The following is a 23,156-nucleotide window of genomic DNA, read 5'->3' as shown; positions in this document are numbered from 1 at the left end:
GCATCCCTGTGTTAAGGGTGTGTAAGGCCTGGAACACTGCACTCTGTTGTTTGTGTTAATGAATGTGCTCCAGTGTGTGTCTCACACACAGGGGCTCTTCCTCTGTAAAACAAGCAATTAGTGGCCCTCTGGAAGCCACGACTCAATGCTCTCTCTCTGTGACAGCTGAAAGATTTTCTGGGTCTGTAGCCCTGAGCCATCGCGCTTCTGAGCCTGTGTGTGTGTGACTCAGACTTTTGTTCGCTTGGACACGGTGCCACAGTGGGGTCTTTGTGAGGCTTCGCCGCGCTCCCTTATGGACCCTGCTGACGGCGCCGGTCACATTATTTCACTCTGGACTCGAATTTCACCTGTGGCTGTGCAGCCCAATACAGCCGCTTTTATGCCAGCCGAGGGCTTTGGTTGCATGCCGTGCTTTTAAGCAACAGCACAATATTGTCAGGGCTCTGTCAGGGGTTAGGACTAAAAGAACATCAGTAGGAGAGCCATGGTGACAATGCGGCTCAGCCAACAGCCAGGACCCGCCGTGGTCCGTGATATGCTAACGGGCAGGACCCGCCACAGCTTGTGTCTTCCCGAACCATGTTCTCCTTTTGTTTCTGCTGTTAAATCCACTTCAGCAGCTAGCTTCATGTTTGCCTATGAATGATATCTCTGCTCATATTTGCATAAATCGGTGCGGAAGGTAAATGTTATACTTGTTAGCTTTGCACAGCATCATCATGGTCTTAGGTCTGAATTAGTGCTTGTAAGTAACAGGAAATTCCTTTTGAGCAACCGTATACTCTCACAGGAAACAATAGCACAATATAATATCTGTGAGCAACAGTACGCTCTAACAGGAAACGGTAGTACAATATGATATCTGTGAGCAACAGTACGCTCTAACAGGAAACGGTAGTACAATATGATATCTGTGAGCAACAGTACGCTCTAACAGGAAACAGTAGTACAATATGATATCTGTGAGCAACAGTACCATCTAACAGGAAACGGTAGTACAATATGATATCTGCAAGCGACAGTACGCTCTCACTGGAAACGGTAGTACGATATGATATTTGTGAATCACAGTATGCTCTCACAGGAAACGGTAGTACAGTATATCTGTGAGTGACAGTACACTCTCACAGGAAACAGTAGTACAATATATCTGAGCGACTGTACGCTCTCGTAAGAAACGATAGCACGATGTGATATCTGTGAGCGACAGCACACTCTCACAGGAAACAGTAGTACAATTTGATGTCTGTGAGTGATAGTACACTCTCATAGGATACAGTAGTGCGATTTGATGTCTGTGAGCGATAGTACACTCTCACAGGAAACAGTACGATATGATATATGTTAGTGACAATATGCTTTCACAGGAAAAACAAGTATTATATGTGTGGTATGCTCACAGAAAACAGAAGCAGGATATCTGCGAATCATGGTACGCCATATATACTCTTATAGTAATTTAATGGTGGATGGAACTTGCTGTGTTTCTTTCGATCTCAAGGTCTGTTATTGGCTGTTTGATGTTATGTTGTTCTGAATGAGCAGCGGAGTGATTGGTGATAATTAAATGTCCTTCACTTTTGGACCCTCTTATTTGCTAATGATCTCACATAACTCTCACAATGCCCCCCAGTGGTGGTACAGTGATCAGAGCTTTGTGTTTTGTTTTGCCAAGCATGCATTCTGAGGATTGGCACAATGCAATCCGTAAGAACCGGGACCCATCTCTCGAGAGACAATGCCACGGCTCTGAGATCAAGAGCCTGACTCCTGACCCTCAGGCATGCCGTCCCCTAACGACCGCTGTGCCATCCCCTAACGATCGCCATGCCACGAACTGAAGCTCCTCTTCTGACAGGACGTTCAGGCTGGCGCAGATGGCACTAAATGCGAGTGTGTTTGTGTCAGACACACTATTCGTCTGCCTTTGCGGCAGAGGTGGTGTGTCTCTTTGAAAAATGCCATCACTATTTCCAGCTTTCCGTAAGCCTGAATGCGGCTGCCTGTCTCTCCCGTGGGATTCCTGCAAGTAGAATTTTCTGTATTGATCCAGAGCTGCGGTCTGTGAATAGGCTGGGATAATGAACACGGCTGCCATCGAACGTAAGCAATCAGTCATGCTTTCCGAGCCGCGGGAAGCTTGCATCACTGGCCCGCCATGTAGGACAGCCAGTCTTCCTGGCGTAATCGGAGCAGTCATATGCAGCAGTCACTTACAATCCCCAATTCATTAAAATGTTTCAAAACACTCCTCTGCCTTGTAACGTGGTCACTCTCTCCTCTTCTGTCTGTCAGTATCACTCACTCTTATGTGTGACTTTTTCGCAATGTTCACTTTGTGTGTGTGACCCTTACAGCCTCGGCTTGCTTTTGTAGTCGACTCCATGTCAGATCTTGTGGGTCCGGTTCCCATGTGTGACCCAAACAGCCTCAGCTTGCTTCTGTAATCGAGCCCGTGTCGGATCTGGTGGGTCCGGGTCCCCATGGGTGACCTATACAGCCTTGGCGTTCTGTAATCGAGCCCGTGTCGGATCTGGTGGGTCCGGGTCCCCATGGGTGACCTATACAGCCTTGGCGTTCTGTAATCGAACCCGTGTCGGATCTGGTGGGTCCGGTCCCCATGGGTGACCTATACAGCCTTGGCGTTCTGTAATCGAGCCCGTGTCGGATCTGGTGGGTCCGGTCCCCATGGGTGACCTATACAGCCTTGGCGTTCTGTAATCGAGCCCGTGTCGGATCTTGTGGGTCCGGTCCCCATCGCTGACCTATACAGCCTTGGCGTTCTGTAATCGAGCCCGTGTCGGATCTGGTGGGTCCGGTCCCCATGGGTGACCTATTCAGCCTTGGTGTTTTTTTGTAATTAAGCCCACGTCAGATCTGCCAGGTCTGGTCCCCGTGACTCATGCAGCCTCGGCGTGGTTCTGTAGTTAAGTCTGTTGGATGTGGTCCGGATGGAGTGAAGGTGAACAGGCTCCTTTTAATAGGATAGCATAGTGGTGTGGGATCTGCTTAATTGTCCATGACATTACATTGTTTAAGGGGTGGCTTTGGGGCAGTCAGCTGAAAAGGTACTGGCCACTCTGGGGGGGCACTGTCCCCCCTCAGGACCCTCCTGGGGTATCCGCATTGAGTGGGGTGGTGTCGTTTTTAATACGTGGTCTCTGTGAGGTGGGTTAGCTGACAGCACACTGTACTGCAATGGTGCACGTTCCAGGAAGTTTGCTATTTTATGCTTTAAGACGGAAGGTCTCTGTACACATAGTGGCAGTAAATAAAACAGGACAACAGACCGCTGTCTATTTTTGGGACATTTTGACCGAGATATATCTACTTGTGTTTCATTTTTCCTCCCCTCTATTGACTCATGTTCATAACCTTTAGTGAAGCGCCCACATTAGGTTGTCCTATGTCCGCTAGCAGCATACTAATCGCGTCACTGTGAGGTTACTGGAGTAATGTCATTCAAATGTTACTGAAACGTGCTCCCTGAAGCCCTGGGCAAGCAGAAGACAGGCGTGCGGAGGTCGTGGTGATTCCCCAGGGAGGTCACTGCACTCCTGCAGCTGCCAACCTTGCCAAGTGCTTGATACGACAAACCAGCTGCAGACAATCCCTCCTTCCATGTTTATTTGCCCTCCTTTTGAAGTTTGCTTCCCTGTAATTATACACAAAGCATTACCTCAGAACAGTTTAACTGTCAACTGTCATTATCGCAGCTCTGCGCAAAGACGCCTCTGGGGGGCGCTGTGCTTCAGCCGCCCCTCGTCGTGTGCCTCTGAGTACGACCTCTGGGGGGCGCTGTGCTTCAGCCGCCCCTCGTCGTACCTCTGTGAGTACGACCTCTGGGGGGCGCTGTGCTTCAGCCGCCCCTCGTCGTGTGCCTCTGTGAGTACGACCTCTGGGGGGCGCTGTGCTTCAGCCGCCCCTCGTCGTACCTCTGTGAGTACGACCTCTGGGGGGCGCTGTGCTTCAGCCGCCCCTCGTCGTGTGCCTCTTTGTAAGTATGCCTCGGGAAGGGTGGGTGCTGCACTTCAGCTCCCCAAGCTTCTCATCCTAAAGAGGGGCCTCATCTTATCATACTAAGGGCCCCCCTGGCTTTTCATCCAGTAGGGGGCCTCAGCTCTTCATCCTAAAAGGGCCCCCTGGCTTTTCATCCAGTAGGGGGCCTCAGCTCTTCATCCTAAAGGGGACCCTGGCTTCTCATCCTAAAAGGGCCCCCTGGCTTTTCATCCTAAAGGGGGCCTCAGCTCTTCATTCTAAAGGGGACCCTGGCTTCTCATCCTAAAAGGGCCCCCTGGCTTTTCATCCTAAAGGGGGCCTCAGCTCTTCATTCTAAAGGGCCCCCAGCTTTTCATCTAAATGGGGGGGGGTGGCTTTTCATCTTGAAGGGGCCCCTAGCTTCTCATCCTAAAGGGGGGAGGGCATCTTTTCATCTTAGTGAGCCTTAGCTGCTCTTCCTATGGTGGGACCCGGGCCTGATATCTTTATCCTGCTATTTGTTATTTATCCCTAAAAAGTTTGTGTTGCTGATAAGTATTGTGTGGGAAGGCGTGGGGGGCTGGTTGCTTGGGCTGTGGCCTTTTGTGTACTTTTAAAATGGTAAATGTTTGCTTTCCTTCCCTTCGGAGGGAGAGCTCAGGTGAACCTGGGGGCCGTGCACGCTGTCAGTAAGCAGCATAAACAGCAGCTTGCCAGGATGCCGTGGCACTGCCAGCCCTCACAGATGGCAGTCCTCTGTGTGCCGGCAAAGGGCGTCCAATGACAAGTGCTCTGTGCCGCTGCTGGCCCCGCCTACACACACCCCGAGCCAGCTGTCACTGAGGGTCACCCCCTACGCACAGTGTGCCTCTCGCCGTGCACCTGAAACATCTGTTTTACCAGCTCTGTGGGGGACGTCGGTGGCGGTATCTGTCGGTGTGTGTCCGTGTTTGTGTATGTGTTTCGTTGCGTGTGTGTGTGTGTGTGCGTGTGTATGTGTGTCGAAGCGTGTGTGTGTGTGTGTGTGTGTGTGTGTGCGTGTGTATGTGTGTCGAAGCGTGTGTGTGTGTGTGTGTGTGTGCGTGTGTCGAAGCGTGTGTGTGTGTGTGCGTGTGTATGTGTGTCGAAGTGTGTGTGTGCGTGTGTATGTGTGTCGAAGTGTGTGTGTGTGTGTGTATGTGTGTCGAAGCGTGTGTGTGTGTGTGTGCGTGTGTATGTGTGTCGAAGCGTGTGTGTGTGTGTGTGTGCGTGTGTATGTGTGTCGAAGCGTGTGTGTGTGTGTGTGTGTGTGTGCGTGTGTATGTGTGTCGAAGCGTGTGTGTGTGTGTGCGTGTGTATGTGTGTCGAAGCGTGTGTGTGTGTGCGTGTGTATATGTGTCGAAGCGTGTGTGTGTGTGTGTGTGTGCGTGTGTATGTGTGTCTGTGTGTGTGTGTGTGTGTGTGTGTGTGTGTGTGTCGAAGCGTGTGTGTGTCTGTGTGTGTGTGTGCGTGTGTATGTGTGTGTGTGTGTGTGTGTGTGTGTGTATGTGTGTCGAAGCGTGTGTGTGTCTGTGTGTGTGTGTGTAGGATAGGTACAGTTACATCCTCTGTAATCTGTATCTCCTTCCTTCATCGAAGTGTGTAAGAGCAGACCGACTGCATCACACCCCAAACGCCCCCTGCTGCCGTCTGTGTGGGCAGGAACGCATCCTTCAGGAAATGAGAGTCGTCACTTCACAGGCTGGGGGGGTGATGGTGGTGGTGGTTGTCCTGGCAGTCAGTGTTGACATGCTTCTAAGGGAGGGGTCCTTCGATACCCCAAGGCTGGTATTTTCACTTCAGCCATCAGACCAGACTCTTGCACAGAATTAGAGTTTAATATGCTCTGAGTGTTAGTCGAAGCTTTGGGTCAGTCTGGATCAGTTTGGTGCCAGAAATGTCCTGTGTGTACATTACATTAAAAGTGGCTCTTCTCTGTCTTAATCACCATGCTGGACAGACTCCTGTGAGCTCTGGGGGAAATGACGCCACAGAACCGTGACAGTGACACAGTCACCTTCAGCCGGGTGGCTGCACATAGCAGCAGCCCTGTGCAGGTATGAGCTCAGCATGTGAACTCAAGGCTCCTCTCTGAGGGCCGGGGTGCAACTTCGCCTCTTTGGCCCTCATTGGCTAGTGCTTCCGTCAGGTGATCCGTCATTGGTGGCTCTCCTCTCTTTTTGCCAAGCCCCTTTTCTCCAGATAGGGTACCAGAACGTAAACTGCTGGTTGGCTATGCCCTTTAACTTAATGGCAGGCCGCAATGAGACGGGTCCCGACGCAGCACAGACGGACAGAGCGGGACCACAGACCGTGTCAGTCGTGGTCTCAGACAGAGGCTGGCATGTAACCGTGTGAATGTGCTCGTGTTCACAAACTGCTGTTGGCACTTTTGTCCTCCAACATCAGCACGCTGGGAGAAGAGGATGTTCACAAGCGCTAATGAAGCTGGAATCCTTTCTCTCTGTCCCAGCGGTAGAACAACACCTTTATGAAGAAGTTTATTTTATTATACATTGATGTTTGATACACTCTAGCTCTGTGTGGTGCGATTTATTGCCAAATTGCTTAAATGCATGTAGCAGCAGATTCTGTAACTAAACGGCTCAGCCCTTGCAGATACGTGTCTGTGCTCTTCTCTGTGTCACTTCTAAGCTCTGCTTCTTCACTTTGTGTCGTTGGATGACCCTGTTCTTCTGTATTTCCTCGGATGGGACAGCTCTGTTCCCCTTCTGTGTGACTCAGTGATTCTTGCCACTCTCGTTGCGTGACAAGGTCACTCTGGCCCGTCCAGGGTCTGTCTTCGGTCGTGTGTTATGGCTCAAGTCGGCGCCGAGTCTCTCCCTGAGCTACCTTTCTAAGCTGCCTTATTCACTTCCAAATAAATAAAATTTCAGATGAGCAGAAGTCGAGATACATTCAGCTGCTATTACTTCTTCTATAGAGAGGAGCTATCCATCACTATCATTTAATTTAGCGTTGCATTCTCTACAACATTGCTGCCAGGCCGCTGTGCTTGGCTCCCAACTGGAGGTCCGCTGACAGATCGCAGGTATCTGGGTGCTGCTGTGGGGTGCAGGTGCCTTACAGGGTAATACTCAGCCGACAGGGGGACAAGCGGGTTGGAAAAAGAGGCGGAATAATCTGGAAAAGCCCCGAAAAAAAGCCGCATGCAGAAGACGCGTCTCAGAGGGGTGCCGAGCGCTCTCCTGGCCCAATTAGACGAGAGGCTGGGTCCCGCTGGGGTAGTGGTGGCTTGCCGTGGCTGTGCTCCGCGCAGACAAGCCGCGGAGATTAATTAGTGGAGTCTTTTGTGTGCCTGTCTTGGGAGGAGGGCTGGTGTTTGGGGGCTAATGCTGTCGCCAGCCTGCTTCCCATAAAGCAGTTAGGCTGGGCTGCAGCCTGTGTGGCGGAACATTAGGATGGTGTGTCCGTCCTCCCTCCCTTACCCGGGGTGTCCGTCCTTCCTCCCTTACCCGGGGTGTCCTTCTGTCCTTCCTCCCTTACCCGGGGTGTCCTTCTGTCCTTCCTCCCTTACCCGGGGTGTCCGTCTGTCCTTCCTCCCTTACCCGGGGTGTCCGTCTGTCCTTCCTCCCTTACCCGTGGTGTCCGTCCGTCCTCCCTCCCTTACCAGGGGTGTCCGTCCGTCCTCCCTCCCTTACCCGGGGTGTCCGTCCGTCCTCCCTCCCTTACCCGGGGTGTCCGTCCGTCCTCCCTCCCTTACTCGGGGTGTCCGTCCGTCCTCCCTCCCTTACTCGGGGTGTCCGTCCGTCCTCCCTCCCTTACCCGTGGTGTCCGTCCTCCCTCCCTTTCCCTTGTCCTTCTGTCCTTCCTCGCTTACTTGGGGTATCTGTTCTTCCTCCCTTACTCGGGATATCCCTCCTTCCTCTCTTACCCGGGGTGTCTGTCCTTCCTCCCTTACCAGGGGTGTCCGTCTGTCCTTCCTCCCTTACCAGGGGTGTCCGTCTGTCCTTCCTCCCTTACCAGGGGTGTCCGTCTGTCCTTCCTCCCTTACCAGGGGTGTCCGTCTGTCCTTCCTCCCTTACCAGGGGTGTCCGTCTGTCCTTCCTCCCTTACCAGGGGTGTCCGTCTGTCCTTCCTCCCTTACCCGTGGTGTCCGTCCTCCCTCCCTTACCCGGGGTGTCTGTCCTTCCTCCCTTACCTGGGGTGTCCGTCCTTCCTCTTTTACCTGGGGTGTCCGTCCTTCCTCCCTTACCTGGGGTGTCCGTCCTCCCTCCCTTACCCGGGGTGTCCGTCCTCCCTCCCTTTCCCTTGTCCTTCTGTCCTTCCTCGCTTACTTGGGGTATCTTTTCTTCCTCCCTTACTCGGGGTGTCCCTCCTTCCTCTCTTACCCGGGGTGTCTGTCCTTCCTCTTTTACCTGGGGTGTCTGTCCTTCCTCCCTTACCTGGGGTATCTGTCCTTCCTCCCTTACTCGGGGTGTCTGTCCTTCCTCCCTTACCCAGGGTGTCCATCTGTCCTTCCCCAGTTGTGCAGTCTGCCTGCATCGACTTATTTGCCATGGACGCTGACTGGCAGGAATTAATCAGACTTTAATTGGACAAAGTCCCATTTCCAGAATGTGCTCCTTTACATTTTTCATGAACGGCACCCGGAAGAATCATAACAGCAGAATGATGTCTAACGGCTTTCATTGCACATCACGCTGCAGGAATAATATGCGGCGCTCTCGTAGGAGCAGGATTCCGATGAGGCCGCGTCGCTGGCTCTGTGTCACTTGGATGAGCACAGCGGACCCTCCTAATTGCCCTGTTGGCTCTGGACTTGATTGTGCGGTACCTGGTGCGGCACGTCCTGGATTTTGGCCTGAAGACTGTGTATTCATCATGTCTGCTTTGCTTACCAGAATCCCTTCGCTGGGGACGATGGCCCATTACAGCAGCTGACACAGAGGACGTAGAGGTGCCTGCAGGCTTCAGCGTGTCTGTGTTTATACACACTCCTACTCCCTGATAGGTCATCACTTCCTGGAAGCCCCACCTCCTAGGTGGCTGTCGATCAAAAGTGAACATAAAGGGGGTGAGGTGTTGATGATGTCGAGACTGAGCATGTGGATTGGTTGAGCCCTTTGAGATATCGCCACTATGGTTAAGAGAGTGTGCATGGCTTCTAGTTCACCCAGTAGGAGTGGTGTGTGCGCTTGTACCTTTTGGTTATGAGTAAGGAGAGCAGAGGGCAAAAGGGCAGTCAGTCTTTGGCTCTGACTTGAATCAAATGCTGTGGGTGATTTACCAGAAAGACCTGATAATTACTGATGGTGCTCTTTAGCTGTCAACAAATCAGTTTAGTGGGAATCGGAGGGGGAGGGGGGTCAGGGGAGAGTCCATTAGCACCTTGAGATAAATGTAGCACCCCCCCCCCCCAGCATGGCCCGTGATAACAGCTAATTTGATGTGATGGAATTGATGAACTCCTAAACTGGCCCTGAACCTCCCATGGTGACAGACTGGGGGGGCGGGTCGTGCTTGACCCCTCACTGCCCTGATTTCCTGAATGAACTCGAGAGGGTCTCATTTGGAGAACAATGCCGGCGTGTCGCATTCTGTTGCTTGGCGGTAGTGTGTCTGCTGGCCAGGCAGTGCATCTACACGCCGTGTCGGCTATAACGCAGTCCTTCCCTCGGGACGAGGGCCGCGCGCTAACTCTCCCGCGCATGCTGCCGTTTACATCCATTTACAGCGTAATAAAAATGTCATCTCGGTATAAATTTTTTAAGTATAAAGGAAATTGGAAGATGACTTCTATTTTCCTGTTTATTCGGGCAGTACATCTTTCATTCTCACACTGATACGAGAAGCGAGGACAATTAACTGCTATTTGGGCCAATAAGACGAGAAGAGGAGGCTGGAATGGAAAAAAGAAGCGAGCCTCAGAAGACTGACTTCCCCCTCATGCCGGCACGGCTTCTGAGAGGCCGAGGCTGGTGGCCCGATGCCACCCAGCACCATCCCACTGATGGGGCCTTTTCCCTGACGTGTCACCAGCAGATTTACTTACTTATCTAGCAGCCGCTCTTATCCAAAGCGACATGTATTTTCAGATTGCAGGGTCAGACAATCCTAGGAGCAATTTCCATTAAGGGCCTTGCTCAGGGACCCAATGGTGACATCACTCTGCTGACCCTGGGTTTTGAACCGTCAACCTTCCAGTTTCAGAAACACAGTGTAACTCAGTGAGCCGCATGCCGCCAAGCCGATTGGTTATTTGGTCAACTTCTTGCAGTGATAGTGTGCTGCTGCTCCAGATGGTCACAACATCTCACCTTGGACCAGATCTTTGTGGTTTCTGGGCATGAGGAGTGACCGCCTGACCTTCTGCAGGTATGGACTCGCAATCGGAGCCATGAGGACTGAGTCACCGTGCCGCCTGGGGGCGTGGTGCTGATCCAGCATTACTCCACGTGTGTCACTCCTGATTTTTAGCAGATATGGTGTTATACAGTGTTATGCAATTAGTCAGTTACACCTAGCTGGTCACATGACCTATGCCTGTATTAGACTCTGTAAAAATAAAATAAAAGCGTTGGGGTTGGGCGCTGGACAGTGCCAACTCCTGCAATGCAGAGTTTATCATCTTAACACCCAACACAGCCGGCCGTTCTTCCTTTTGGAACCTCCATGCCTCCCCCCAGCCCGCTGCCAGCTACGACCTCCAGACGTCAATGAGATGACGTCGGATGATTAATCTCTCATGGTCACGGACTGCTGGGAACCCCGTGTGTGTTTCAAAGTTTGCGGTTCTCGTCGTGGAATGCAGAGACATTGGGTGACCTGAGCTTAAACGGAAAGTTCTCTGTGACTGGTGTGCCTCTGTGAAGGTCTAAGACCAAAATCTCCACATGGTCCAGATTCGGGCAGCAACAGTATGGGCGACTATGCTTGGTCAGGAGCTATAGCATGTGATAAAAAGAAAGAGAGGTAGCCGGAGCCATGGGGCTCGGCATGGTGCTAACAGGAGGGCGAGGCATTCATCTCCGTATCGATCCAGCAGAGTTAACTGGTCAGCCTGCTTTACAGCAAGGGGGCGATGTGGCTATCTTATATAATCACATCTTACTGATGGGATGGCCTCTCACCCAGAGATGCTAGTCAAGAGTGCAGATCGATGTGACGCACACACACACACACACACACACACACACACATATGCACACATACACGCGCACACATACATGCACAAACGCGCTCACAGACATACGCGTACACACACGCACACACACACATACGCGCACACGCACATGCATGCACACATACACGTGCACACACACACACAAGCGCACACATACATGCACAAACGTGCTCACAGAAATACGCACACACATACACATACGCGCACACGCACATGCACGCACACATACACGTGCACACATACACGCTCACACACATGTGCGCACACACACACGTACGCACACGTGCACGCACCCACAGACACACACACACACACACAAGTGGTACTTTCATGTTCATTTGTGTGTGAGCAGATATTCACGTAACCTTGCTTACATGCCTGTGTAACTGACAACATAGTTCTATGGTGTGAACCCTTCAGTTAAAACGAGAGATTCTTGCTAAGCACTGGTAGAGCGCAGGTCCAAAGTAGTGTTACAGGTCCACGATGGAAGTTCTAGGTACAGCTCCAAAAGTACAGGTTCATGGCAAAGATACATCCCCAGAGCCAGAGGTCCCAAGTAGAGGTCCTGGGTGGAGGGTGCAGAGCTCCAGAGCCCCAGTGATGCAGCCGCAGCAGTGTCTGCTCCCTGGGTGATTATCGGCACAGACAGGCTAGGAAATGAGTCATCTTGCAGGTAATAATTAGACCATTTTTTCTGGAACAAATGGAGTATGAAGCTGCTCTCCTTCCCCCTGACGCTTGGCAGCCAGTGGCTCCAGTGATGTCTCGGCTGTTGTCATATTCTGTTTCTCCTGTTGCCGGCAGCTCCCTGACCTTGCGGGGCGACGGCTCGCCGTGATTGACGGCTCTAGACCCCTGTTTCTGCGCCATGCGCGGCTTGTCCTTCGCCAAATTCAATCATTTACAGGCTTCGTCTCCTCCTGAGCTTGTTACGGGGACAGCGAGGACACGGGGGGAACAGTCTGCTCGGAGTGGAAGCCCTCTCGCACGTGTGCTGTTCTTTTATTTCAAGCTCCTCCTGTGGGTAACCAATTGGGGATTCTAAGTTTATTATGAATATGGATTTCTGTGTAGATCTTTGTTCATTTTCATTGTCTTGTTGTCCCTGGGTCCGAACCCATGACCTTCTGGCCTAGTGAACTCTCTGGATTTTGACCAATAGCGTGGTAGAGTGCATTGCATGCCTTTGGTTGAGCTTTGTGACCATGGATTTATGTCTGAGCACCTGATGTAACCTCTGAGGGCCTTACAGATCTGACCGTGACCACGTAGCTGCCCCCAGCCCCCGGGGGAGGGGGTGTGACCAGACGAGAATCTCCTTCTCCCCAGACAAACTGCTCCACCATCCCAACGTTGTTTACAGCACTTAGAAATTAATTAAGCGTTTTATGATTCGATTACAGGCTGTGGATCTATATCACCTTGTCCTCCTGTCATTCTGAAGGTCTCATTTAGACCGAGCTGGCATGGCACCATAAAGCACATGCTAAACACGACCGCGGGCAATAAACCGTCAGTCGGCTGAAACGCTCCTCGGTAAGAGCTCAGCACCGCCGTCGCTTCGGTCAGTGTCGGGCCGGTCCTGTGTGACCGCGCTGACCGCATGCTCTCCCCCCCTTCCGCCTGGCCGGAGCCGCAGGTGTGGGGCTGCTGCACGGGGGATGTTAGCTCTATGGCATAGAGAACATCGCACACCACCACCGAGCAGATGGTGACCCTGGGCAAGAGGAACAACAATGATTCTCCTGGGGGCTTGGAGAGACTCCCAATCATCATTTTATCAAAACAAATATGGTGCTGGCACAGAACCCCCCCCCCCCACCCCCATCATGCGGGGGGGTTGCCATGTGACCTTGGCCAGGGCTCTGCTAACTGTGTCCAGGTGGTAAATGAGCGAATCTGTGGGTCGGCCTTCTCCCGGTGCTGTTCCGGGACCTTCTGAATTTGCTGTCACCGTGTGCTGCCTGTTCCGCTTCTCTTCTGTCTGACTGTGAGATTCTTTCTCCCCCTACAGCAACTCATGAGGGAACGTCAGCAGATGGCCAGCCGGCCTTTCTCCTCCGTGGACGTGGCTCTGGAGGTGGGAGGTGCGCAGATGGAGCTGCTGCACGGCTCAGCTGAGGTGGGTGTTGGCGTTCGCGGCGTGGTGGTGGGGTAGGGGGGGGTTGTTACGCGGGCATCACCTCTGCTCCGATGGATAACGACTTTAGCAGACCCCCTTGGAGCACGGCATGTTGATTGCTCCTGGAACTGTCCATAATGCGCTTTCTACCTGGACTTAGCAAGGCCTGCGTGAGGCGGCCTACTCTGCGACTGTGGCCTAGCTTGCCAGGCCTTTCATCTCATTCTCAGACCTTCTTTCTTTGCAGAGGGACCATTAGTGGCCCTGTTTCAGCAGGTATTCTTGGTGATCCTCCCCTAAGCAGACTTGCTTGCTTTCCAAACTGAGGAATTTTTATGTCATTTTTACGCCATTTGGCATCAGTGTGACCTGAGATCTTGCCACTGCATCCTGATGTCATCTTCCTGTCCGGGCTTCTCCACCCCACCCTTCTGCATCTTAACTAAGGAGATCCCCTCCCTCTCCGCCCCTCATGCCCCCTTGCTGGATGTTTCTCCAGAAGCAGTAGGATAGAAAATAGTGTGATGTATTATTTTTTTCTGGGGGTTAATTTAGCAGCATCTGTCTGTATTTAATGTGGTCTGTCTCCCGTAACTGCATCATAAAGGACAGCATTTAATGCGCAGTGGTTCCAGTGCGCGTGATGCAGGTCATAAGCAGGCGTTTGGGTCTGGTGCCGGGGTTTTCCGTCTCTCCTCTGCCATTCCATGATCTGTCGTCGTCAGCGGCTTTTACCTCCTGGCTTCATTGTGTCCTCGAAACAGCAATAGCTGCCAGGGTCTTTAGACGGGTTCAGTTTTAGTCTGGAGGTCACCGCGCCTGAAATGGAGGTCACTGCGCCCGAAATGGAGGTCACCGCATCCAGCTTGGAGGTCAGCAAACAGGAGCTGGTCTGTGTTTAGTGACTACGTCTGCAGCTCTGTCATTTCTCCTCTCTTACAGTCTGTTTAATGCCCAATTTGCTGAAGTCCTGTGTCTCTAAGCCCCATAAGGGTTTTTGCCTGTGTGCATCACTCCAGCTCAGGTTATACGGATTAACAAATGTCACATTCTCCCCCTAAAGCTTCTTCTGGGTGCCACCAGTGTCCAGCTCTTAATGGCTGTATCCACTTAGCTGCAGTTCACAACTCTGTAATTATGCTTGACCTTTTAGTCAACAGCCTGTGTTCAGGGACGCCGTCTCCAGAGACACCGGTGAACGCCATTGGCTATGGAGTGCCCAAGAGGCTCCTGGGAATGTGTGCTGCCTCTTCAGACTTGTGCCAAGGCCCTCGGATGTGAACTGCAGCTTCCAGCTCTGCTTGGTGCCTTTGTGTTGCTGTGGCCCCTGCTCTCCTCCCTCTCTCCTCATGTCCCTCTTAGCTCTCCTCCCTCTCTCTCCATGCCCCCCTTAGCTCTCCTCCCTCTCTCCTCATGTCCCTCTTAGCTCTCCTCCCTCTCTCCTCATGCCCCCCTTAGCTCTCCTCCCTCTCTCCTCATGCCCCCCTTAGCTCTCCTCCCTCTCTCCTCATGCCCCCCTTAGCTCTCCTCCCTCTCTCCTCATGTCCCTCTTAGCTCTCCTCCCTCTCTCCTCATGCCCCCCTTAGCTCTCCTCCCTCTCTCCTCATGCCCCCCTTAGCTCTCCTCCCTCTCTCCTCATGCCCCCCTTAGCTCTCCTCCCTCTCTCCTCATGTCCCCCTTAGCTCTCCTCCCTCTCTCCTCATGCCCCCCTTAGCTCTCCTCCCTCTCTCCTCATGCCCCCCTTAGCTCTCCTCCCTCTCTCCTCATGCCCCCCTTAGCTCTTCTCCCTCTCTCCTCATGCTCTCCTTCTGCTCCTCTTAGCTCTTTATTCTACTTGCTTCACTACTAATTACACCTCATTACAACCATGTGCTGATCATTTTCTTAGATTAGATCAGTAATAATTGAAATTAGTTGCCAAATAATTCTTGTTGTGGTAAAATACCACATATGCATCTTTTGTGAAGTGAGTCTTCCATATGCAGGTGTGCCCACCATAGAGGCTGCCTCTGAGTGCTCCCTGCCTGTCCAGCTTTAGGGTCAGACAGCTGTTTGATTCCTGGAAGCCACGTAGCAAGCATTTTGTGTCAGCAGTGCTGAATGGAGACTTATCTTCAGATAGGATGCTCAGGTGTTGTTTGAAGACCTGTGCTCTGTAGGTCCGGGAGGGTGGAGGACAGTGCCCCCCTCTCAGCTCAGTGTCTCAGGCCTGGGGTCACTGCTACCCCATAAAGAGGGACCCCCATCAGCATTACAACAGGCTGCTAGCTGCTGTGGTGATGGGTTTCTACGCGGGAGAGGCAGGCGAGAGATGGGTCCGCAGTTCTGTAAATGGCGAGTCATGAATCAGTTTCATATCTGCTGCTTTAATTCCATGTATTTACTCTGCAGCTGGTGTGATTTAAGGGTCTCAGCTCAGTGGCGGGAAGATGAAGGGCCCTGGTCCGTCCATGCTGTGAGCCTTGGGCTCATGGTCAGTAGGGCTCCGTCAGCAGTCACTAACGTACCAGCGCAAAATGAGATCAGCTCCCGGGCAGAGAGGAGGAGCCATGCAAGATGGATTTGTGTCCTCCGGCCACCAGGGGCAGTCATGATACGAACCCCCAGCCTTGTCACCATTTTAAAGACACGGGCTCATACCTGAGAGCAGGTGAAAACGCAGAATGTCCTTAAGTACATTAACTGCGGTGCATGATCAGCCCTCCCTGTGCATCATGATTCCTGTATCCAGCACTTGGAGCTGATCAGCCCTCCCTGTGCATCATGATTCCTGTATCCAGCACTTGGAGCTGATCAGCCCTCCCTTTCCGTCTCATTCTAATACCACCACAGTGGCGTTCTTAAGTAATTGTGTGTGTCGGGTTTCCTTTGCAAGATGTAAATTCCCACAATTTTTCCTGAGAACGCTGCGTGTGTGTTTGTGTGTGTGTGCGTGCACGTGTGTGTATGCATGTGTATGTGCGTGTGTGTGTGCGCGCATGTGCATTAGTGCATGTGTGTGCACGTGTGTGTCCGCGGATGTGCGTGTGCGTGTGTGTGTGTGCATGCGTATGTGTGAGCACACGGTCCCTTTGAGGGATTTGCTCGGATGGGCTTTACCTGTAAGTCCTTTAGGTAAGAGGCAATGTATGCCTGAGCGTTTGCCTTTGAGATTAGCCGCCGCAATCGCTAAGCGCCTTGGTCTCTCGCTGTCATTCAGCTCTGCTGCCGCCGCTCGTGATGAAGCGCTGCAAACGGTCGCAGTCGGGGTCCCTCGTCGTGAGCCCTGCGTGTGGCTTTCATCTTTTTAAAAATGTCCTTCGCGGAATAAAAAAATGACGTAAAAGGGGGCGGGCACTGCAGTCACCCGCAAGTCTCGCATCAGCTCCCGCTTTTGAGGTCGGTCTCCCCTGCCGTCTCCATCCCCAGGGAGCTGGTTTTTGGGGAGCAAAGCCATCATGTGATTGATGATGTGGCATGCGAGGACAGACTGAGGGTGACCCGCCCATTCGGAGATTCTCCCTCCCTCCATCCCAATCGATCGATATCGCTGCTTTCCGGTTTCCCTCCGTCTTTAGCTTTCATGTGTGTCAAGCAAATCCAAACATTCCTGAAAGGAAAGGCGTCTGAAATGGAGGAGAGCGGCGCTGGGAGATGAACGTGAGCCTGGTTTCACTCCCCTTCTCCGCTGTAATCTATGAGATGATATCCTGTTTAATCTGCTCCTAATGGTGAAGAGAACGCACAGGATATGCTCCATAAACCAGCCATCGCCTCCTGCCTCTCTTATGCTCTAATTATAGCCCTGACCACATACACATTCCATTATATTCATTGCTTTAATACATGTATCAAGAGAGAATAGATCAGCTTTCTATTTGCAGTAAATCTCCGGGATGTGGTGACACCGGAGGTCTCCTCGTTCAGGCAAACCGCGCTTAGCAACTGCAGCTCCTGCGGCTTATGCAGCTCCTGTGGCTTATGCAGCTCCTGTAGCTCCTCTAGTTTATGCAGCTCCTGCGGCTTATGCAGCTCCTGTGGCTTATGCAGCTCCTGTAGCTCCTCTGGTTTATGCAGCTCCTGCGGCTTATGCAGCTCCTGTGGCTTATGCAGCTCCTGTAGCTCCTCTAGTTTATGCAGCTCCTGTAGCTCCTCTGGTTTATGCAGCTCCTGTGGCTTATGCAGCTCCTGCAGCTCCTGTGGCTTATGCAGCTCCTGCAGCTCCTGTGGCTTATGCAGCTCCTGTGGCTTATGCAGCTCCTGCGGCTTATGCAGCTCCTGCGGCTTATGCAGCTCCTGTGGCTTATGCAGCTCCTGTAGCTCCTCTGGTTTATGCAGCTCCTGTGGCTTATGCAGCTCCTGTAGCTCCTCTGGTTTATGCAGCTCCTGCGGCTTATGCAGCTCCTGTAGCTCCTCTGGTTTATGCAGCTCCTGTAGCTCCTCTGGTTTATGCAGCTCCTGCGGCTTATGCAGCTCCTGTAGCTCCTCTAGTTTATGCAGCTCCTGCGGCTTATGCAGCTCCTGCGGCTTATGCAACTCCTGTGGCTTATGCAGCTTCTGCAGCTCCTGCAGTTCCTTGCCTGCTCCTCTCTGCATCCTGATGACACCGTAGTGATGGCAGGCTTCTGGCTCACCTCCCCATACCGGACAGTATCCTGCTTGGTACATTTTGGCAACACCAAGAACACGTTCTTTGTGTTGTTTTTCAGAATATTTGTTTTTATCATCTATAAAGTGTTGATGAATGTTCTGCTGTTAAATTGTGTAAAGAGGGAGGCTGTCTGGCTCGTTTCTGTCAGCCCAATGCAGTTTTCATTTGCTGCGCCGTTTGAATGTTCCCCGAATTTGCCGGAATTAAATTAAATTTAATCTGTCTGGAGCTCTGACGATGCAAATGAAAGGACGGCCAAGGCCTTTCCAGTGACCTCATCAGCGGAAAAGCCGCGACATTTAGCTATCCCGTTTTTAACCGCTAATTATATGCGCCGGTGCAAAAATTACTTTTTTTTTTCTTCCCCCTCCTGTTCGCACTGAGTTGGTCTGATCTGGGCGATACTCCCTGAATGGGATTTCACATCCGAATGCTGCGTCCCGCTGCATGCTGCTGCTTTTTTGGTGTGAATTATAGCGGCTGCTCGTTCCGGTAGCTCAGCGAGCCATGCTGGGGTCTCTCCCGGCCCACGACACAAAGGCTCTTTCATCAATGGGTTTCTGATGAATATGGCCCTTCCAGAAGTTTGTGATAATGTATAATTGTGGCATTTAGCCTGTCTGCGGATCAAAGTGTCTTTGTGAGGAGAAATAAAGCTGCAGACTCGCATGTTATGCCTCTAATGAAATGGCAGCGCTGCTGCGTGGTGCTGCTGGGGGACCCGGCGCAGATCTCCACTAAGTGCTTCGTACTCTGGCCCTCGTTACGATCTCACGTATGCCGGGACGTCTAATTGCCAGGGAGAGTCTGAGCTCATTAGTGTCAAGCGGGCAGTGGGAGCAGCGTTCGGGGAGATGGTCCCGCTGGCTGCCAGTCTAAGGGGCTCGTCTCATAGAGGATAACAAACAAAAACGCTCTAATTAAAACATCCCCCCGGTCTGCTTTTCTCCAGAGTAAAGCGCTTTAGCGTTTCTCACCCGTCCCGGCGCAGTAACTCGCTCAGGTGTCGGATTCTCACCACCACGCTTGGCCGCGCTCGGGTTCTCTGGCGAGGCGTCTGAAGCCGTTCGCCGCGTTCCGCTTGGAGTGTGACGGCAGCGCTGCGCCGCCTCAGAACTGCTCTGCTGGGCTTGAGTTTCAGGTGCTTACGGAGTAGGCCGCACACCGGTGATGTGGAATCCGTGTAAACAGCCGGATATTCAGTGCCAGCGTGAGGATTCCTGTTTCTCTTCACTAAGGCTTGTTTTGCAGAATGCCAGCCTCTCAGCTGTACAGCAGGTACAGTTAGTGGTGTAGCCATGTGCAAATTTTGGCTGATACTGAAAACAATATAATTTTCTCAAATTTTATCAATGCCGACAAATGATACACATAATCGGCTGACCTCTGAGCTCCACAGCTGATCTGGATGTTGGTGTCATCCCAAAATCCCTTGAATGTGTGTATCAACCAGATCATTTAATGCCGGCAGTGAGACACCGACTTAGGAGACTGTAGTGTGAGGTTCAAATGAGCTGATGAAACCCTTCGTCCTCCATGACGCGAAGTGGCTGATGGTGCAGTGCAGCCATCTTCATTATTTCAGTAGTTGTGTCCTTACAGCTGGTGCTGATAATGTTGAATATTGATAAAGTCTAAGTATCAGCCGGACATCGACCAGGATTGGCACATCAGACCGATATATTGATTTTTAAGGAACATTGGCCAATATTGATATGTTAACTGATATATTGTACGTGATCTTTTTAATGCCATGAAAGTGGATAGGGTTTCTGTTCAGTAGGCTTGTGACTTCCGTGTCACCGGACTAAGAATGGCAGGCTGTTTGCTTTCATGTCATTATGCACGGTTGTCCCTAATGTCGGCAACTGCCCCAAATTTGTGCTTTGCTTGATGGCTCGGAATACCCAGGTGCATTATGGGTAGGCGAGGCCCTGTCAGCAGGTCTCAGCCCAGGGCCTGGTGTAGCGGCATGTGGATGGGCCCGCATCCGCCTGCCAGAGAGGAGCGGGCGCGGCAAATGACGCGTGCCGAAGTTAATTTATATGTCACTCCCAAAAAACAGGAGAAATTATGGGGCCAACAAAAGGAGGTTTTTAATGAGTGTGATTACGACAGGCGGCAATAAAACACGCGGCAAGAGATGGAATATTCCCTCTTCAGTCACAAATCATTAGTTACAGCCCCGTTTACAAGCATGCGCTCACGTTGTTATTTATTTATTCATATCTCTCGACTTACTTTGAAGTACATAGCAGCGTTTCCATTTGCCTTCAAGGGGACTGATTCCTGCGATATCTATAGCTTGTCATCTCTTATCGGTGTCCAGCCTTGGGTGCATTTGTGGTTCGGATTTGTCACAGGTGAGAGGCGTGACCAATGGGCGGATCCCTCTGTTTGTTGCTTGGGGCATGGTGGGGTGGTGGGGGGGGGGTGCTGTTGGGTTCAGACCAGCTCTTGCATTCCGATTGGTGGTTGTCTTTGTTAGTGGGTGTTTTTGGCTTCCTCAGTATATCCTGCCCCTTTGGGTCATGATATAGGAGTGATCTGAATGTAGCTATGTCGTCCATCTGATTGGCTGGATGTAGCAGTGCCCTCCATGTGATTTGACGTAGCTGACTGTGACTGTTTCCCCCATCTGATTGGATATAGCTGAGTGTGACTGTCCTTCATCTGATTGGACATAGCTGAGTGTGACTGTGTCCTCTATCTGATTGGACATAGCTGAGAGTAGCTCTGTCCTCTGTCTGATTGGCTGCAGCTCAGAGTAGCTGTGTCCTGCCATCTGATTGGACATCAGAGTCAGTTGTGGAGCGTCTGACCAGCTTACAGGTGGCGCTGGAGGTTTGTGTGGACGCAGGTTCCCACAAGAGCATGTCAGCAGTTGGACAGTGATGAGGGCCCTATTAGGATTTGACCCCCCCCCCCCCATCTGTCTGGTACTGTCCCTTCTCCTGGGGGGTATGGAGTAGCAGCTGGCAGACACTATCCACGGCTCTGGGTCCGTTGGTCTCCTCAGCTCTAATTACTAATTAGCAGAGCCCCTCTGCAACCCCCAGTCCTGCATAACCAAGGCCAAATATTGGCACCATTTCATATGATGAGCACTTCCTCATGTTCCATCTTTGCCATGACCTGGCCTCAGGGTCGCCCCCTGCTGGCAAGCACCTTCTCCAGGAGCTGTGTGAGCAGCCATGGCTAGCCCTGTGCGGGGGATTGACGACCTGAAAAAAGACCAGCTGAGAGGCGAGGGAAGCAGACCTCCAGCAGGTGTCGGGGATTTTTATGTTCTGCTAGAACATTATTTTGGACCATTTCTCCCATTGGCCAATAAAATCTCTGCTTTGTCTCTCTTGCTTTGCTGTCTTCGAGCCCTGAGCTCCAGCGCTGGGCTGCTGCTTCTTCTCCGCGGGCGGTTTGGAGGCGCATTTGTGGCCAGCCTCTCTTTATAACTCGACAGAGATCTCCGCGGCACCGCAAGCCTGATACAAAAGCGCCACTAAGCTGATAATCCATTTCCTCTACAGCCTTATTCCTGAGACAATTTGCCTCTAATTGGACTGGGTGCATTTTAGCATCTCTGGTATTGGATGAGATGCATTTTAATATCTGGACCAGTAGTATTTTAGCATCTTTGTTGCTGGGTGCATTTTAGCATCTTGCTAATTGAGCTGGGTGCATTTTAGCATCTTGCTAATTGAGCTGGGTGCTTTTGTAGCATCCTGCATATTGGACTAGGTGCTTTTGTAGCATCTTGCATATTGGACTGGCTGCATTTTTAGCATTCTGCATGTTGTGCCATGTGCGTGTTAGCATCTCGCTAATTTGAGTGTGTATGTGTTACTTGGCCACGCCACTCTGCTCTAGGTATTGCTCACCCTGGACCTGAATATAAAAGGCTCTACAGCAGACTGACGATAAGAAAACGGGAGAATGGTGATGAACAGCACAAGAGGTCTATCATGTTGTGGGCTGTTCGGGTGTCGGGGGGCTCTGCCACGTCATTAAATGTGCAAATGGCCCCCACAGATCCTGGCCCGTCCTCTCAGCAGGACACACGGCCCAGCAAGGTACTCGGCCTCCCTCGCCGACAGGCTGAGCTCTGGGACTCGGGAATGCCGGAGCGCTGGGTGGGGGGCGTTAGGGTCCCAGGACACCCAGAGCCCGGCATGATGAATTAGTTGTATCCTCTGCATTGTTGCCTGTTTATTGTTCATCTTTTGTTATTTATTTCTTACTGTCTGCTGCTCTTTCTGCTGGTTGCGGCTGACAAGTCAGTGTCCCATTACACTTGTTGTGCATGGCCAATGGATCATCTTGAGTTTTCAATCCCAGTGGGTTCCAGTGAGACCCAGTAAGGTGAAATCCAGTCCGATGAATTCCGCTTTCCTTGCTGGTTTCCAGTAGAGCCGGGCCTCTTCTTCATGGATCCACTTGGTGGCCTGGACACGTCTCTCCCTGGCATCTGTGTGCCTCACTCGCCGCAGCTGAATGGCGTGATTGTAATCACCAGTCTCTGTCAGCTGTGACAAAGAGCCTTGAGTTCTGCACAGTTGCGACTGTGATTTGTGCATTTGCACGATTATCCTTGGATAATGTTGCATTGTCTGGCCGCTTTCTGTGAAGGTGTGGTGTGGCACTCTCGCCGTCATCCTGCTTCTGCACGCTTCGATCCCCTCTGGGGAAATCAGCCTTCAGGATCCTGGCAGCAACCTGCTTGTAGAAAAATGTGCTGCGTTAGTTGAAATTGGATTGATTGATATTATTCTTGTCCCTCTCTATTACACGCTGATTCCACACATTAGGGGGCTGCCGTGCTCCTTATCGTGGCTCTGCCGCTTAGCCGGAGCTCACCAAAATGCTGGGCTTTCGCACGTCGCCCCGCTGCACCTGCAGTGCTCTCTGTTGCCCGAGAAGATGTCGCCTCGCACACAGAACGCGGTTTTCTGGGAAACCACAAAGTGAGTACCTGCCCCCCAGGACCGTTAGGTGCCTGGCCCCTCCCCCTGCACTGCGGTCTGTCCACTCCCTCCCCCCCCCCCCCCCATACCTGCCATTTCAGAGTGAGGCGGCACTTGTCGTTCTGTGCTTCCGGGCATCATGGAAAAAAATGGAAACTGAAAAAATTTGTCAGAGAGCTTAACGGGGGGGGTTCATGCCTGTGTGGGGGAGGGACGGTCTGCCGGCCGGGGTGAAACGGAGTGGACACAAACTTCTACAAATAATTGGGCCGGTTGTAGCCTTCGGAGTTGCGC

The 23,156-nt window shown here is 52.0% G+C and overlaps 1 protein-coding gene across 1 annotated transcript in view; it reads left to right on the top strand.

The window, feature by feature from the left end:
• atrnl1b (attractin-like 1b) overlaps positions 1 to 23,156 on the top strand; it is a 114,006-nt gene that overhangs the window by 80,358 nt on the left and 10,492 nt on the right. Inside the window, exon 27 of the mRNA XM_072703792.1 lies at positions 13,164 to 13,271. Within this exon, the coding sequence (XP_072559893.1) occupies positions 13,164 to 13,271 (108 nt within the window). The remainder of the gene's footprint in view (positions 1 to 13,163; positions 13,272 to 23,156) is intronic.

Source organism: Paramormyrops kingsleyae, chromosome 20, assembly GCF_048594095.1.
Source record: "Paramormyrops kingsleyae isolate MSU_618 chromosome 20, PKINGS_0.4, whole genome shotgun sequence".
Lineage (NCBI taxonomy): Eukaryota > Metazoa > Chordata > Actinopteri > Osteoglossiformes > Mormyridae > Paramormyrops > Paramormyrops kingsleyae.
This window is presented reverse-complemented; position numbering and strand designations above follow the sequence as displayed.